The 18211-nt window shown below is 50.7% G+C and overlaps 1 protein-coding gene across 3 annotated transcripts in view; it reads right to left on the reverse strand.

Annotated features, from left to right (window-relative positions):
• The window catches only part of KIRREL3 (kirre like nephrin family adhesion molecule 3), a 235097-nt gene that overhangs the window by 50438 nt on the left and 166448 nt on the right, over positions 1-18211 (reverse strand). For 2 of the 3 annotated variants that reach the window (XM_042882385.1, XM_042882383.1), the window contains exon 2: positions 16672-16749. The exons of the other annotated variant lie outside the window; for it this stretch is intronic. In XM_042882385.1, coding sequence (XP_042738319.1) covers positions 16672-16749 — 78 coding nt within the window. The remainder of the gene's footprint in view (positions 1-16671; positions 16750-18211) is intronic. 3 annotated transcript variants of the gene reach the window in all.

Here is an 18211-nt window from a genome sequence, read left to right on the forward strand (position 1 = left end):
CCCAAAGTAAGCCGGGCAAGCAGGGACAGCACTGGAATGCAGCAATGACCAAACAAAGTTCATTTAATCAGCCAGAATTATCAGCTTATCAGCTGGGAGCTGCAAGAGCCATAATGAGAAAGGAGCAGTGCAAAGTGGTGGCTGTGCCCCCTGAAAATGCCCATTAAGCAGAGGCTTCGTTTGGTAATTGCTGTTGGAAATGAAGCCATTTTTGTGATGTTTTTTGTTGTTCTCCCTTTTCCCTTCCTTGATTTGTTTCAGAAAGCAGCTGGCGGCCATGGGAAATTAGAGTGAGAGCACAGCATATGTCTGCTGTCCTGCCCTTCCCTCTGTTTGCTCAGTGTGAAAAATGGTCGGTGCGAACCTTTATTGCACATGGATCCGTCTGGGGGCTGAGTGACGTTGGCAGCAGAGGAGGGAGAGGGGAGGGACACAGAGAGCAGCACCTGGCCCAGCCCCGCTCCACACTGCTCTGTAAAAAAGCCAAAAAAAAGCCAAAAAAAGAAGTACCAAAGGCAGAGCTCAACTCGCTTTCAAATCAGCTTAATGCGTGATTACTGGGTTTAACTGGGTTTGGGAGATCAGAGGGCTGCTCACGATGCAGCTTTTAGCCGTCTTATGTCTTAATGTCAAAGGAACAAGTAATTTGCAGAAAGTTTTAAAGGAGATAAGATACTTGACAGAAAATAGCTGGAAACGGGGAAATTGGGAAAGGATGATTTACAAACGCAGGGTGAGTGGTTTCAGCTGCAAGGAAATGGGCTGAAACGCTCCGCTTTGGCTTTTTCATCCCCGTGAACTTTTACAGCATAGTTACAATGTGGCAGTTGGGCTTCAGAGCACAGCTCTGAGGTGCCAAAGCCAAAACAGAATGGAACTGGAAGGGGTTGGGATTGGATGACCCTTCCATCCCAAACAATCCTCTGGCTCCATGGTTTCATCCACCACATGGGATGCCGCAGGTCCACAAGAAGTCCTATTTCCCACAGACTTCCCATGCCCCATCTGGGCATTGAACAGCGTTAGCCATAGGAGTCTGGTTTTAAATACAAGCCAACCCTAAATTCTTGCAGAGCCTGAAGTTAAAACCAACCCTAGAGAAAAAAACCCTCAAAAAACCCCACCAAGGGGTATGCAGACAAGATGCTAACCTCCTCCTGGGTCCCAGTGTTGGGTCTGGGGACTCTGGCAGCAGAGAAGTTGCCAGGGATCCTTTGTGCCCAGCTTCACTGCTGGCTGCTGGCTTTGCTGCATGGCCTGAGGAACTGTCTGCAGCCCAGGACACTGCAGGAGCTGCTGTGCTGACCCGGCCACCTCCTGCCCTCCTGGGGGAACCTCTTGAAGGCCAAAGCAGGAGGCACTTCTGCAGCTATTGAAATCCTAAATGCTGGGAACAAAATGGGAGAATAAAGCACCTGCTGCGAACTGCGACCGGCAGTAACGCTAACTCTGCTTTCAAAAATCACAGGCAGGAGCCTTATGAAGTCACAAGCATGTCATAAAAGTATAAGAAAAAAGGGGGGGACGAGGGGGGGAGAGAAAGAGAACCACTTTAGAAGTCTTTATATTTCCTTAATGGATTTTGCACCTGTGGCTCCTGCTTTTCAGTGCTGCTCTGTAACGTTGCCTTGTTCTCTCAAACAAAGACCGATACTCTGTGACATTTGGGACTTCCAAGGGAAATCACACTGCGACCACTGCAGCACTTCCAGAGGAGCCCCAGCATCTCCATGCAGTGCCAAGAACCCAAACCCTCTGGCAGCCCAAGATGCACTTACACAGCACACAGCCCATCCCAGCGCCCGCAGCGGCTCCTCGCTCCCTCAGCCCTCTGAGGGCTGTGATGTTTGCACGAGTCCTTGCCTGAATGATTTCCACTTGCAGCCCCCTGTGCACAAAGCAGCCGGTGTGCTGCAAGAAGTGAAGAGGCAAGCGGGAACAGCGGATGGTTAAATTTTCATTACCCAAGAGAAGTGAGTATTGTAATAAGAAGCAAGGGACTTGCAGAGGGAACAATGACTCATTAGAAATGGAGACACCACGGCTGCTTTTATGTAAGCAGAGCTTTGAATTTCCATTGTGTTTTGAAAAGAATTAGCTCTTTTTGTCGAGGAGGGGATAGAAGTGCTGAAGGAGGACTGGTGGAAACGAACTGTTTGGAAATGAAAGGATGTGGACAGGGGGTGGTGGGATGGCTTCCTCATCCCTTGATGCAGAGCTAGCACTGCTTGGCTGAAAGTGAGCAAGAGGCCGTCCTGCCTCTGCTACAGGAGAACTGAAGCCCAGAAACCATTGCAGGATGTTCCTCTTTGAACCATTGAATATCCCGAGCTGGAAGGGACCCATAGAGGTCATTGAGTCCAACTCCTCTTGCCTCTTTGGGCCAGGGACATCACAACATGATGATGCTGGCTCAGCATATATCAGGGGTGGAAGCAGCAGGACATGCCTAAGGAGGGCTCCATCTCCATTTCCCAGCAGTTGATAATCTGCCCTTCATACCCCCACCCTTCTATTGACCCCATGACAAAGACTGGCTCTGCCCATGCCATGGGTCCTCCCATGGGTCCTAATCCTAAGGCCACCTCGCTCCCTGCAGGACAGCATCGCGCTGTACAGCACGCACCCACATTGATTTTTCAATGGCTGGGAAAAGCAGACAGACAAAAGTGTTCCATTATTTACAGCGCTCTCAGGAGCTGCCACTCACATGGCCGTGCCATGTTTCCTCATTGCAGTCCCCGGACACCAACGCGCCTGTCCTCCAATTGCCCCCAGTGAGAGGTGCCACCTGGAGAAGCATCCCAAGGATGCTCTGGGGCACTGCAAGGATTTTCTCAGTACAGGACCAAGCTCTTCTTGTGCCTTGGGACTGAAGGACAGATTGGCCCACAGGCAGGAGAGCTGAATCCCACCGATGAAGCTATGGATGTGTCCTGGGACAAGGAGCAGCCCCCAGAAGGAGGCACACTGTGGGGACAGCCAGAGCCATGCCCTGCCCTGCCCTCCTGCTTTATGGTAGGAAACCAGCTACAGCCTGAGCTCCTCACTTGCTCAAAGCTTTCCATTATTTTATTTTGTTTCCCTGGAGGAAAAAAAAATAAATCTGCTTGAACAAAAATGTCAGTTTGGCCTTTTTTAGTTTGACTGCGTAAACACAGCTCACGTGGCTTTGGCATGCTGAATTATTCAGCCTGAGGGAAGAAGTCAGCCCCACTGCCACCCCACGGCCCAGGGATGGGTCACCAAGTGGCACAGCCACCCTGTGCCCCTCCAGCCGTGCCCCCATCTGTGCTGCCTCTGGAGTTCAGCGTGAGAACCACACTTTGCTCCTGGTGCAGCCCTTTGCCTCTTGGCCACGTCTCCAAGCAAACCTGAGCTCTCTGCACTATTCCCCAAACACTGCTTACAGAAAACATCCGCATCCCACCGTGTCCACTAAGCAGCTCCAGACAGGAGACGCAGATGTTGCGAGTAAGACGTTGGACCTTTTGGAAATCTTTTTGTCTATTAGTCACACGGGCGAGAGATCTGAACTGCCGAGCGCTGCGCTCGCTTTGATACCCACACGAAATCCCAGCACTGCTTTCAAAGTCACCGCCAGCGGTTTGGTCAGCCATGCAGAAAGGGCTGAAATGTCATCGTCTGCTCTCTTATTAGCTACCAATTGGGAAAGGTGTAAGTGTACACTTACCAAGAGATATTTATTGGCAAAGTCCCCCCAGCACCAGCGCTGAGAATTGCTTCTTGTGAGATTAAACTCCCTTTCGCGGTGCTGCACTGATAGAAAATAAACTAATGGGCTGCACTGAGGATGGAGAGAACACAGGCTGCACAGAGCACTTCTCACCCTGACATTAGAGGCAGGGTGGCACTGAACTTTCAGGCTCCTCTGCTCCATCACTGCAGTGTGTACCCACTGCCCCACAGAGCAGGAGCGTCACCTTCTGTTGGAGGGACTGACAGAGGTGACAGAGAGCTCTGGGGCATGCAGAGCTGTTGCTGGGCTGGAGATCGAGGTATGCTGCTAGGGCAGGGACAAAGGAAGGCTCCCTGCACTGCAAACTGGCAGCGGTGCCATGCAAGCAAAGGGGCCAGGGGCTCAGCTGCAGTACAGGATACCCATGAGCACAGCTTTAATGTGCAAGAGAGAAAATGGGACTTCTCTTGCTAAAACAGCTAACGCCCCAAGTGACTGCTCTGCCCAAATCTCCCTGACGTGATCCTGTGGGATTTATTCATAAAATCCATCAGGACCTGCCTCTCAGCCCTGTCTCACACCCAGCCCCACACCAAAGCACAGCCCCATAAATCTCAGCACATCCCCGAGTTAGAGGGCACACAGGACGCTCGGCCCTAGGAAGAGCAGGAGGATGAATAATCCATTTCACAAACGATTTGGAGATTTCAAAGGCTGGCTCAGCTCCCAGGAAGAGCAGAAGCAGCAAGTTGTGCAGTTTATGGGGCGGAAAATCAGACCAAAGAGCTCGTCCTGGGTTGCGCGACACCTCGCTTCCGTCCTCATCTTTCCCAATCTGTTATCGCAGGCTTTGAGTCGTAGAGAGAAATCAAAACGAAGATTCACTTCAGAACAGAAAATGCAGCTATTAATACCAAAACCACTGCAGGATTCTCCTCCCATCTCCCACCTGCTACTCCAAAACTAAACCCTTGCAATGAGACACTGAATGCTGCATGAAACCCCAACTGTGTTGCTTGGGGGGCCCCGACATGACATGGGCATTGGGACCCCTGTGGAGCAGGGTAAGATGGCTGCAGGTTGTGCTGCACCAATTAGCAAGTCTGATGATGAAGCAGAGGGAGAATAAGCGACTTTCTGCCATAATTATTGTTTGTTTGGATTTTTCTGAGCGGAAATAATTGTAAATATGTGTACTGCCTTTTTTTTTTAATATAAATGCAACATTCATATGCAGGCTGTTCTTTAGAATAATTTGTTTCAATTCTAAAGGTAAGTGTGTGGAATACACAACAAAAGGTGCTGGGGGGAAGAGGAGGAGGAGATGCCAAGAAGAACAGAAGGAGCAGAGCACCAGTTGGGCAGGGAATGTTTCTTGCACATCCATCCCCACAAGGAAGGCACTGAAGCCTCACACACTTCTATCCATACGCAAAGGCCTAAGAAAAGTTGTTCCCTGCCCAAAGAACCATTGCTGCCACGACATCCTTAGACCCCCAAAAATGCCAAAAAAAAAGCATTTATTCCTCAGATAGGAGGAAGGAATGCAATCTCTGGGGGAAACCAGGTGTTCTGGAGGACAGCCACCAGCACCAGTGCTCACAACAGCCAGGTTCTGCTTTTTGCCTGGTTTTAACCCAACCCAACTCAGAACCACTTTAGAAGTGTGAACCCTGTCAGTATTCACATCCCTGAAAACTCTCCATCACACACAGCCTTGGGAGCAGCATGGGGATGTGCCTTCACTGCTGTGACTTCTCTGCCTGATCCTCATCAAGAGGGGCCTCAAATGTTTTTAAACACAAGGTTTCACAGTCCTGTTTTTTAAAATGTTTTTACTTTTCTTTTTCTGGGCTCTTTTTCTACGGGGCCCACTGCAGAGCCAATGGAATGCTTGGGTAAAACCCCAGTCCAAGGGATGACAAGCACATTCTGCCCTGCTGAGTTAATTACCAGGTAATGAGAGATGCTTGTCAATAAGCCCAGCTGCTGCTGAACCCCCTCCTGGGCTGAGCACCGCACCTGCAGGACACAAGCTTTCCATCATGACATGCTCACTTAGGACGTGACGTGTTCCCTCTACACCTCGAGCTGACTCTTGGCCAGAACTCACGCAACAAACAGCCAAAATCACCCAAAACACCAAAATCAGGGTTTGTTTTTTTTTTCCCAGGGGAAATTTTTTTCCCACCTGGTTTACTGGTAGAGGATTCCCTGCTCGGAGCTGAGAGCAGGCAGTGTTCAGCTGCGAGTCAAAACAAAGGGAAAAAGCACCTGGAGGCAGGCCTGCTCCAGCTCCATCACTGTGAGATGCAGCACACGGTCCCACACCATACAGACACCTATAAATTACTTGGCCCCCGGCTGCCAGCTCAGCCCCAGCTCGATATTGCCTGCAGTAATTATTTGGATCAAATGCAGTTTATCTGCTTCATATTTGCGTTTCTGTGCTCTCCGGTAACTTATAAATGTCATTGCAGTGTTTATTTGTTATAATGAAACTTAATGACGTTTGAAACCGATGGTGGTGGCTGTGGGCTGCAGGTTTGAAGCAAATCTCTTCATCTCAGGAGCAGGAGGCCCGGAGATAACATTAAATTATTCTATAGGGGAGGAAGATGCACGCAGGCAGACATTCATTGGCTGCGTTACTCATCAGAGATGACTTGTGCTGAGCTGCAGGCTGGCAGTGCTGGCACACACTGGGACTGAAAGTGCCTGTCCTGGGGGCCACCTGGTCACCCCATGCACCCCACTGCCTCTCCTTCAATATGAATAACCCTGCCAGCATGCAGGGAGGGAACAGAAGGGGCTGCTGCAAAGCAATGCTGGGCAAGGGGAGAAAGCAGCTCCGGAGGCTGCATGGGGAGAGCAGATGCGGCACCTTCTCCATCACACCACTGACCCCAAAGGCCCTTCTCTTGCTCCAGACCCAGGATAAACTTCCCTTGTTTCTGCCCCAGGCGCTGCTCCTTGTCCTCCTGCCTTCCAAGGCCATGAATAATTCCCTCCCTTTGTTTCTGTGGCTGCACGTATTTATAGACTCTGGTCGTGTCTCCCCTTGAGCTTCCTCCAGATGATATAAATTCACCTCCTCTTGCTCCCTGCACCCTTCCTTCCCACTGCCTGTACCTTTCCCTGCTCACTGCCTGGCTGCAGCCTGCTGCATGTCCAAGTAAAACGCCTGTGGCAACACAGGGAACATCTTTCCCTCAGCTCCCTGGCTGCTGTCAGACCCAGCTCTGTGTCAGCATTAACCCCTGCAGCACAGCCCAGCTTCAAAGCGCTGGGATTAGGAAAAACTTCCCATCGGGGAGCACAGAAGGCCGATGTTTCCATTGCATGCAGCGCTCAGAGCTGCAGCACATCATGATTTCCTTACTTGGGAGGGAGGGAGGGATCCTTCCAGCGGGACTCCTCCTGCACTGCCCTGACCCTCTGCGCCTCCTGAAGGTGTGCCAAAACAGCCCTGGGACCATAGAATCATCAAATCAGTAAGGTTGGAAAAGACCTCTAAGATCATCAAAACTCCCAAATGACACATCAGGAGCTTCACCCACCCCATGTGTCTTTAGAGAAAGACTGCAGCAAAGGAGACCTTTGAAGGGACAGCAGGTTGTTTGACCGCTGCCAGTATCTGAACCCTGCCAGCGTTCCAGGTCCCGACACAGAGAGGTCACTTAGCAACACCTGTCAGTGCATTATTTACCCACCAATAATGGAATGAAAAAGAGCCCAGGCAACTTATTTGATTAACCTCATTTGACCACTTGGATTACAACCAGAATGCTGCAGATGAGTTACCTGATGACAACTGACAAGTGAAATTAGCCCTCCCCACCTGCCCTGCTGATAAGGATACCACCATGATGTCTCAGCCCCATCTCTGAGCTGCACAGGAGTACTCTGTGTCGTGTTCCCAGCTGGGATCACATCGTGCACCTGCAACTCTTCGTAGCACCCAGACTCCTTTGGGATCTGACCTTGCTCGAAGTGCTGTGACATCAATTAATGAGGAGGAGCTGATGGTGCAGGGCCACCTGCAATGACCTTGCCTGCCAACCCTCACAGAGGGAGTGGTGCTGGGGTAGCACTGCATCTCCCAAGCAGCTCTCGGAACAAACAAGTTGACAAATGAGGCTGCTTCGTAATGAAGCTGAAGCCAAAGTCAATACTCAGCCCTTCTATCAGGGCACAGATCAACGGCGGTCTCAAGGGCGAGCGACCTTGGGGGGTGGGACAGCTGTCACTTGAGGAAGGGATGGCAGGGAAGGGAGAGGAAGCAGCCCTGGAGCGGAGAGAAGGGCAACGTGCAGAAAGTGGAAGAAATACAGGAGAGGAGAAATGCAGAAGGCAGGGGAAAGCCTTTCTGGTACGCTCTTTCAGCAATTAAATCAGGTGATTACGATCATGGTGATCCTATTCCCCACTGATGCTGATGTAAATCCGGAGCTGGATCTTCCTGGCAAAGCCCTATTTCAGGCATTTTCCCTGCAGACGATTTCCTCCCCACCGCAGCTGGCTGAACACCAAAATGGGGAAGGGACAAGTTGCTTAGGAGCTACGAGAGATGGTTTAGTGCTTGTGGTAGTAATAGGAATGGGAGGGTGGTTGGACTAGATGATCTTGCAGGTCGTTTCCAACCTTGTGATTCTGTGATTCTCTGCCTGTTTTCAAGTACTGGGGGAGGTTTAAAATTGCAGCATCACATTAGGTACAGTCAGGGTGATCTGCTGTAGGAAGGACAGGGAGGGAAATGGTGGCACAAGGGAGGGGTGGGAGGAAAGCACTCAGGAGCAGCAAGGGATGGATATGCCACAGAAATAAACCAGGTGTCCTCCACAGTGTGGCATTCACCACTGGATGGAGCCTTCTGGACCACCACAGCCTCATAGAAAAGAGTCATTAAGGTCGAAAAAGTCCTCTGAGATCCCCAACCCCAGCCTACTGTGCCTACATCCTTCAGTGCCACATCCCTGTGGCTCTGGGACACCACCAGGGATGGTGTCCGTCCCCCCCCCCCCCCCCGTGCAGCTGTGCAGTGCAGCACCACTCTTTTTCCCACTATCCAGCTTCAGGAACTTCCACGGGCAGCTCCTGCTCTTCCTGGAGAGCTCAATCGAACGCAGGTCCGAGCTGATGGCGACAAAGAGCTGGCAGATTTATCTCCAGGTCAGCCTAAATATTTCATTTAGCTTCTTGAGAAGTCAATTCCTTTCTCCCTTTCTTCCTTCCTTTATTTTAAATCTCCAAATGCATACCATCTCTCATGAATATTGATGAGGATCATTAGTCACCGAACATTTCACTTCCCTTCCCTTTCCCCTGTCTATATAAAACCTTCATCTTTGTTAAAGGGAAAAAAAAAGCCCATTGCAAGTTCTATCTCTGGATGTATTTTCAGATGAGACCCATTAATACATTTATAGATTGGGTAAATACCAATGGGAGCAAATAGGGGGCACAGAAGGATACGCACACACAGCCCCAACGCTGACACTGCTCAGGTCTGTGATTGGAGCCCCTCTGTACACGATCCCACTAACAGCCCTGGTGCTGCTGCCTCCAGGGGGGTTCCTCCAGACCCCCTCCACACCCCACCTTCTCTGTAGGTTTTCTGACCACGTCTCTTCCTTCTGTGTCCATCAGTCTCAGCCCGAAGGCTGCTGAGGGACTTTATTTACTGAATACAGATGGCAGGCTTTGGCCAAACACCACACGTCGCTCAGGGGGAGACAGAACAGGACTTGCCACATTCAGCTTGATGCCTTCCAACAATATTTTGCTATTTCCTTACGACGAGAAAGGATTTGCAGAAGGATTTAGAAGAAAAGCCAACCCAAACAAAGCAGGGTATTTCACTGCAGCACCTTTCACTCAATGCCAAGCTGCAAAATGGGAACAGGATCATTTTGTATTGGGCTGAAACCCAGTTTGTTGTTAGAACTGTGAAATACAGCACTCTTTCACTACTCCAGAAAGAAAGGTTTGCGCTGCAGAGCAGAGGTGATGCTACGTGACCTAACCCAGGGAACCCAGTGGGCAATGCAGCTTCTGCACCTTGATTTTGAATTTCTTCACAGCACGCCAAAGCAACAGACCTGTGCTGCAACACCAGGGTGTTCCATCTCCTCGGCACCCACACTCAGCTCCCATCCCACAGCCCAGCTTGGGCACGGAGCTCCCAGCAAGCTCCTGTCCCTGGGTGCACTGAGATTTACTTGTGCTGTTCTCGCCTGGCTGTCAATCAATGTAGAGAACATCTCTCTGAGTGGGACTTAAAAGGCTGCGACTGAAATTTGACTGAAATTATTCTAAGCTGTGGTGACATGGTGATGATTTGCTGCTCCAGTCTGTGAATCTCAGTCCCAAATGAATCTGCACGTGTGTGCCATAGGTCCAGGGCAGGGATGGGCACCTGCCACACGCAACATCAAGGACTCCCAAGAGAGGTAAAGAAGTCTCCTCCAGGCCCCAGGATACACTGACACCCTCCTATCCCCAAAGCACCACACCATGAGAGCTTACAGGAGGATTTACAGCATCATCAGCACTTGGCTTAACAGCAGAGCCAGGCTGCATGTCCAGGTTCAGCTCTGGTGGGCACCATGTCAGCACTGTGACCCATTTTGCTGATGAAATCCAGCTGTCAGCCACCTCTGCAGCAGAGTCCCCGCAGACACCGAGGAAGGAAAGCTGAATAATAGCCCTGGGCTGCAGCAGCAGCTCTGCAGGGAGGGGAGAACCATCAACAAATCCATGAGCTCAAAGGCAAACTCTGCAGGTAGCCTGGAGGCAGCGCGGAGATGAGAAGCTGCAGTCACTGCCTTCAGACAGCAGCTCGTATCGCCTTTAGTCCCCCACTGCCCCCTGATGCTGGAAAAATAAACCACCATAGACTCAGCAAAGCCATCAACAAAGAGACTTCACAGGGAGGATGAAGCACGTAGACTTATCTCTGCCCCTTTCCATATGAATCTTACAGGATTCTTCCCAGCACTTTGCTACGCGTTCCTTAGATGCTCATCCCACTTCAAGCATTGCAAAGGACATAAAGAGCTGCGCAAGGACAGTGGGATTCAAACAGCCAGGACACTCTGCACCCACCCTGAGATATCAGTCCGTGCTTATTGACATCACAGCCCTGCAGCATCCGTAGAAGAGCAAAGGGATGCACATGGTGCTCATGCCCTGCAGGCTCCTTAGGAGCAGCAGCAGCTCCTGAAGAGCACAAGCACTTGGGAAGTGAGGAAGTAGTCTCAGTTTAATACTGTAGGGAAGCACTAGTCAAAAAAATCAACAGATAAAATTACATCCTCAGACCATTAACTGCTACACCACCACCGTTACCATAGAACCACAGGCTGTGTTGGATGAGGCTCTGGGCAATCTGATCTCATGCCCAATTTAGTGACTGGCAACCCTACCTGCAGCACCAGGGCTGGAACCAGCTGATCGTTGAGGCCCCTTCCAACTCAAACCTTTCTACAGTTTTATCATCTCACCAGCTTGGTACCAGCAATATAACCAGCAATAATGGAGCTGCTCAGCTTCACTACAAGCACAGCAGACCATCTCAGCAGCAAGGACAAAACCCAGCCTGCCTCCCCACAGGCAGGGAGAAACCCGAAGGCAGGAGCTTCCCACCACCTGAACGTGGGCACTCGGATCCCTCCCTTCTGACACAGAGCAGTGATGTGTTTGCTATTTTTCCTGGGATTTAAGTTTCATCCCCACCCCGCTGAGCTAACAGACACAGAAGAGGTGTCAATGAGACCTCTGTTGATCACACTGCATCTCTAACAACCACTCCAGTGCCTGCTCCATCTACTCTCCTCTTCTGTCTCAAGAGCCTCTGTAGATGAAGAACAAAAGGCCCGATGTGGCTTACATGGGAAGATGCCTGCCCTAATCAATTGCGACTGTGTCTTTGTGGGCAGACACGAGTGACAGGGCTCGGGTAAGGCAAGCCTTGCTATCACAGAGCTGCCAAACCCTGGAGCACACAGCACTTTATTGGTGATGACAGCAGAGTCAGCAATGCAAAACTTGCACAGGATCCTGCAGTGTGCTTTGGAAAGCAGCTGCAGTTGATCCCAGTGGGTTACTTTCCAGGGGGCTCTTAGCAAAACACAGTGGGATGCCCCAATCCCAAGCCGATGCCAAGCGTCCTGCACCTTGTCCAAACCTCTTTGGGTGAGGAATGAGAAGATGCTGGCACCCTCGAGTTGCTTCTCCTGGGATAAGAGGATTGGCTCTGATTTGTCCTTGGGACTGAAGAGGATTCACACTCAGTCTTTGCTGCTAAGTCACTCTCAGGATCTCACCTCATAAATCCAAGCAATTCTGAGGCAGAAGCAGCCTTACTGGGTTGCTGCTGGGTGGCACAAATACGTCACCGCATCTCAGTGCCACTCTAATAGGACGTTTTCCTGGCAGGAAGCATTCACTGAACCCACTTTGAACTACTGCAGGCAGCAGAAGTGGTGTTCAAGCAGAGACATTTGGAGCAGAACACAGCCAGCTCCTCTGAACAAGCCATTTGTCCCCACACAGCAGGGACTCCAGCCCAGAGCCCCAGCTGGTTGCTCTCCAGGCAGCAATATGGAGCCTGACAGCAATGAGCTTTGAATCAGACAATCCCTGGAAGGATGCTCAGCCTGTGGGAGGGAAAGCACAGAACTCTCTGATGGAGGAGGGCACAGTGCTATTGATCTGTGCCCAACTGACAGCAAAGCTTCCAGCCGCAGTAGATCCAAGGCTTTGATATTTAGGACACACTTTAAAGCCCAAAGCCCATTTCAGGTTTAAATCCTTGCCTCCCATTTCCAGCTTCTCGATGCTGGATTCCCCCACCTCCTGCCCCAGCACAGAGCTGCTGCAGCCTTCCTTCTTGCAAGAGCTGCAGATTCCCTCTGAGAAGCTATTAAGGAGCAGTCGAACAGAGCAACCTTTCATTGACAAGTCACTCGGCCCTTTAAATGATCTCCAAATAGTGTTTGCTTTTTATTGCTTTCTGCCGTTTAACAGGCTTGATTTCAAGTTACTCTGGCTTATGATAAACTCCAGATCTATGATGCTTCTATTCTCTCCCTCTTTGGTCTCACTCACTCGTTCCTTCTTTATGTTTTTATTAAAAAAAGATCCAGGAAAACAGATAGCAGATTAAAAGGCAAACAAATTGAAATGGGTCAAATGTATCTTGCTTAGATGACAGCCACCCCATTAGATACTTTTAAACAGGACAAATGCTCTGTTCAGCAGCACAAGTGGGCTTTTACATTTATTCTAAATTACCAACCAAATGATTGCAGCCTCAAATGGAAGCAGTGGCTAATTGCACTAATATCTCACTAATTCCAGCACCAAGGAATGGAGGAAAACTAACGATTTTCACCATTTTACCAATTACTCAATTGAGACCAAGGTACATTATGCAAACCCTGGGTTGAGCTTCCTCTCCATTTTGTGATCTATGACAAGGACTGGAATTCCAATTATTAATAATGGAGGAGCTATAATTATTCTAAGGATGGGTACGAGATAATTATAAGCCATAAAAACAGCTTTCATATGCATACATGACTCCCTCCCTGCGCCTGGGCAGAACCGAAACCTATCTGCAGACTGGAGATAGGGAAGTTGAGGACCAAAGACCCCCTCCAAGACACTGCTCCATGCAGCAGGAGGCAGCTGTACGGGGGGATAAGCTGTCACAGTGGAGGGGAATACATAGAGGGACCCCAGAGCCACCAGTTCCTCCAAAAAGGGACCTCCAGCAGTTGGTGGTTGCTGGGAGCAGGTGGTGAAGGCACAGAATGACACTGAGTGCTCCATCGTTCCCGTTAGTAGCTTTATGAATGACAGGCAAAAAGTGCCATAATTGCTGCAGCGACGCCTGCTAATGACTCATGTTAAATATGGTGAGAAGTCAAAGGAAGGAGGGATGAAGGAAAACAGCAGGAGAGGTGAAATCCTGCCCTTGGCAACCCCAGTGGAGAGTGCTGGATGGGCAGGGAGAGGGTGGTGGGCGGCAGGGAGGGGTCCTGCAGCACAGCCCCTACTTCTGAGCTCAGAGACTGCCAGCTTTGGGAAGCCAACTGAACGGGAGGGGAAGAGGGAACAGAAAACCAGTCCCAGTTCTCAGGCTGGCCAGAGTTGCTTGTTGTTGGGACTACAGCAGTGCAACCTTTCTGCTCACCTGCGTTCCACCTGGGAAATGCAGGGCAGCCCAGCACAGCAGGACCTCTGCCTTATGGCCATGAGCTTTGGGATCCCCAGGGTGCAGCCCTGCTGACCCACCACCATGGCTGGGGTGGAATCCAGCCCCATGTGCCTGCTCCTGCCAGTATCTGTTTCTGAATGCTAACAGTCAGCAGCAACTGATTGAGTGGGTTATTAGCAGAATGAAGACAGATGGTGGAGGATTAACTCTAAAGTATCTCTATTGCAAGGCCATCACTGCAGCTCACAGACAGCTCTACCTCTGTCTGCAACTGTCACCAGCTCCATTTTGACCCACAGCTCAGCAAACAGCACTCCTAGCATGCCAACAATGTACATGTCCATCACAGCAAAGGAACAGGCACGTGGCAGCCACAGCAGGGCATCCCCTTCCTCTGCGTGCCCCAAATCACATCCAAACCTTGCCTGCTTTCCTGTTGCACGCTTCACAGCACTATTAGACACATTCTCTAGACCAGATTTTCAGGATACATGTTGATACATGGTTGTATGAAGAGCTGATAGCTGAGTCCCATCCCTGGAGGTATTTCACAGACATGGTGCTTAGAGACGTGCGTTAGCAGTAGGCTTGGCTGTGCTAAGTTAACAGTTGGACTCCATGACCTCATGACCTGTCTTCTCCAGCCTAAACGATTCTATGCTACAAGTTAACTAACAGTAACACGAACAGAGGTGAGTTCTTGAACATTTGTTTTTGCTTCTTACCAGGGTCAGCTGCAGTAGGGCATGGTGCAGCTGACACGAGCTCAAAGTTCTCTTGTGCTTCTCTACCTCTGAAGCCCACTCTGTAGATGTCTCCATTAAGTGACAGGAAGGTAATGCTGCACTGTAATTACCCATTTCCACTACCATGAAGACCCCACACCTCATAATTATCCGATTGCCCCGCTGCCTACTTCTGCTTTCAACTCCTCCAGCTACGCTGCTATTACAAATAGGGCTGTTCATTACGATCACAATACAATAAAGGAGAAAAAGCTCTAATTTGACAAAGACACGAAGGGGAAGCTGTCCTACTCCTTACCCCTCCTAGAGAATGGCTCAGAAGTTGCTTGCAGGGGCTGCCCTGGGACAGCCGCACACCCGAAACCCCCTTGGCTCCCATCACTGCTCAGCCCACACCATACAGCCTGGATTGCAGGAGGCTTCATGTCTGCACCTGTCATCCAGAGCCATCTTGAGTGAAAACAAGTCCAGGGCGGTCTTTGTAGCCATGGAAATCCCCTGTGTTCTTTTTGGAAGATTGTACCTTTAAACGTCACAGCCCTGCAGTCTGCAGGGGCCAGAAACTCATTGCTTTGTTCCCTTCCCCACACAAAGGCTTCATTTTGTGCCTTTCATCTGGCTTTGTTCTCTCCCTAAAAGCCAAAGGGTTTGCTCTGCAATGTCCCTGCCAGGCTGGAGCAGTGCCACAGGGTGCATTGAGATGCCCTCAAGTGGTACCTACAAGCATCCCTGGGAAGCTTGAGGGACCCAAAACCATCAAGAGATCGCACCTTCCCATTGCACCCAAGGGGCAGTGCCATCCAGTTAAAAAAATATTCTAATCAATGTTTAAAAAGCACAGGATAATTAACAAACATGAGGTGAAAACTTGTGAAGTGCTTTCCCCATGTTATCATCTCAGTCTCAGGGCTCCTGGGGAACCAAGGGAACCTTTGATCTCATAGCTGGTATTCAAGCCATGAGCTTGTCTCCACTGGAGCTTCGCCCCCTGCAAGCTAATGCACCCTTTGCTCTCGTGCAGACAAGGCTTCCTGCAGCCAGCTGCTGGCTGCTCCCTGCCCTGCTCTGAGGAACAAACGCACAGCAGGGCATGTCAGCACTCCTCTGTCCGAGCCATTTCCTGTCTACCTCCAAAACAAGGGCTGAAAGCAGCTTGGCCCTGCTCAGGTTGAGCAAAACCCCAACGCATCACCACGATGCACCTTTCCCCAGAAGGGGCCTCCCCCAAACCCCACATTCAGCAGAGATGGGGCTGCTGCAAAGAAAGCAGCCAAGCGACAGTGCTGCCAGCAGCAGGGATGCCAATCCTTCCGAGCATAAATGGTTTTTGTTTAGTTATTATGCTTCATAATTATTTATGGTGTTTCTATGGATTAATCAATGCTCATAAAGCACCTGGGGGATGACCAGAATTTAAAACAGGCGAATTTTTTAGAGACATCTCTGCCTCAGTGCAGGGGTTTGACAAGGAAAACAGTGATGCTTTTGAGAGGGCACAGCAGCCCTGATCCCAGGTGAGAGATTTGCCCAAGCAAACTCCATCAGCTTTTGAACACAGCAAGGCTAAGCCCAACTCACAGTGGCTTTTCAGTGCCACTAATTAGAAGGGCATTCATTTGCCAAGGTTGCCCACACAAGCTCTAGGATGTCGCAGTTCAAGGGCATTAGGGTGATAACCTGAGCACCTCTCCAGTAGGGCCAGATGTATCCAGTTGAAGGGCAGAATGAAAACCAGAATACAGAGACTGGGTGCTGAAAGAGCTTCATGTGAGACAAATCCACAGGAGAAGACAGTGGGTGGGGGACGAATAGAGGTATCAGACTCCTGCTCTCCTTTTACTGCTCCTCTCCTATCTTTGCCCACTAAGATGCTTCAGAAAACAAAAGGGAACCAGGATTTTCTCCTTGGGACAAGCAAGAACCTGTTCCTAGCAACAATGAACCTCCGTGATGAGATCACTAAGGAGGAAGGATGAAGAGAAGGTGGGGAAGCCGCTCACCTTCAGTCATCCTGCGGTACTTCTCCTTGTACATGAACCCCAGCACTAGGCAGCATCCTCTTCCTGGGAGCCCCAGTTCTGCAAGAGAAGAGAGAGGGGCGTTAGAAGGCTGGGGACAGGAGTGAGTGCATGGGGAGCAGTGCAGCAACTGGGATGCGGTCCTCAAAAGGGAAGATTAGCCAAGGCTTGAGGGCTGGAAACACACAGGTGGCCCTACAAGCAGAGAAGTGATCCAGGCTTAGGATGCCTACACCTTTGATGCCTTGATTCCTTAATGGGGCTTTCTGGTAACCAAGAGAGAAAGAACTGAGTGTGGCTCTTCCAGAAGCAGGCTGTGTGTTTGCCCACGTGCATCTCAGCGGCGGACAGCTTCCATTCTTCAAACAAATTGTGTCACAGAGGGGGAAATCAAGGTAGTGTGTCCCCACTGCCGCCCCGGCGCACTCCTCGGGGGCTGCCGTGCTCTGCAGGGCCTCGCTGATCAAAGCCCCTTTGATGTTTGCTTAATGCAGCCTCCATAGAGCCCCGCTCCACCAGGATGGAGCGTGCAGGATCGGCACGGGAGGGGAAGGTGGTGGGGCAGCGGGATGGGAGTGGTGAGGCGGTGCTGCGCAGAGCTGTGCGGGGATTTCAGGTCCCTGGAGATGAACTGCAGGTCTGGGCTGTGTCTGTCAGAGCAGGAAAGTCGCCTAGTGCTGCAGGATGTGCAGGAAGACAACTTGATGCATACGGCTCTGTATGGAGGTGCGCTGCTCCTCCCCAGTGCTGATGGGACATCCAGGCGGGAGTGTCTGAATCCTCCTCAGCACCTGGGGCAGAACTAGAGCCGAAATGCAGAAAACAGAGATGCCTTGTGACACCAGGGCATGAGCTGGAGGACAAGGTAAGGAGAATTCCCTAACAGAACCAGGCTCCATCTCACAAGAACCAACAGCTCCTGATTCTAAGGCTCCCATCAGAGGCGATGTCAGCCTGCAGAAGAAAGAAAGGCTGTGTGCAATCCCACTGAAGTCAGCGCTCATGCAGATAGATGTCTCTTGAGATGATTAAAGTCAGCTGAAATTTAATTGCACCTTTAATCCACATTGCCACCCAAAGTAGTATCCAAGAGGGTATCCCCAGGCAGCCTCTCAAGGATGCTGGAGGTGCCCACAGCTCTCTCACTGGCCATAAAAGGGGAAGGGGGGGGATCAACTCAGATGAGGGTGCTCAAAGATCAGGCATTTTCAGGCAGGCAAAGCAAACATCCACATTCTCAGCAGCTTCTTGACTCAGTCATACCCATCAGCACCAGGCAGACAGCAGCCATCTCCTATCTGATGCAGGGGCAGAATCCAGCCCTCTGCACAGCTGCAAATACACCCAGAAAGACATCAACTTGCAGAGCATTAGAGTTCAATGCTCCCAACTGGTCCGGCTGAAAGGCATTCAGCAGAGGCTGTGCTGCAGACACCAGTAAGAGCTCTGGCTGGGGATCCCACAGAGCCAGCGACCCCACATGCATCAGCCGTGAGCTGCTGACAGCCTTCCCAGCCTCCCT

This window comes from Lagopus leucura, unplaced genomic scaffold (genome assembly GCF_019238085.1).
Source record: "Lagopus leucura isolate 7727_CA_CO unplaced genomic scaffold, USGS_WTPT01 Super-Scaffold_100034, whole genome shotgun sequence".
Lineage (NCBI taxonomy): Eukaryota > Metazoa > Chordata > Aves > Galliformes > Phasianidae > Lagopus > Lagopus leucura.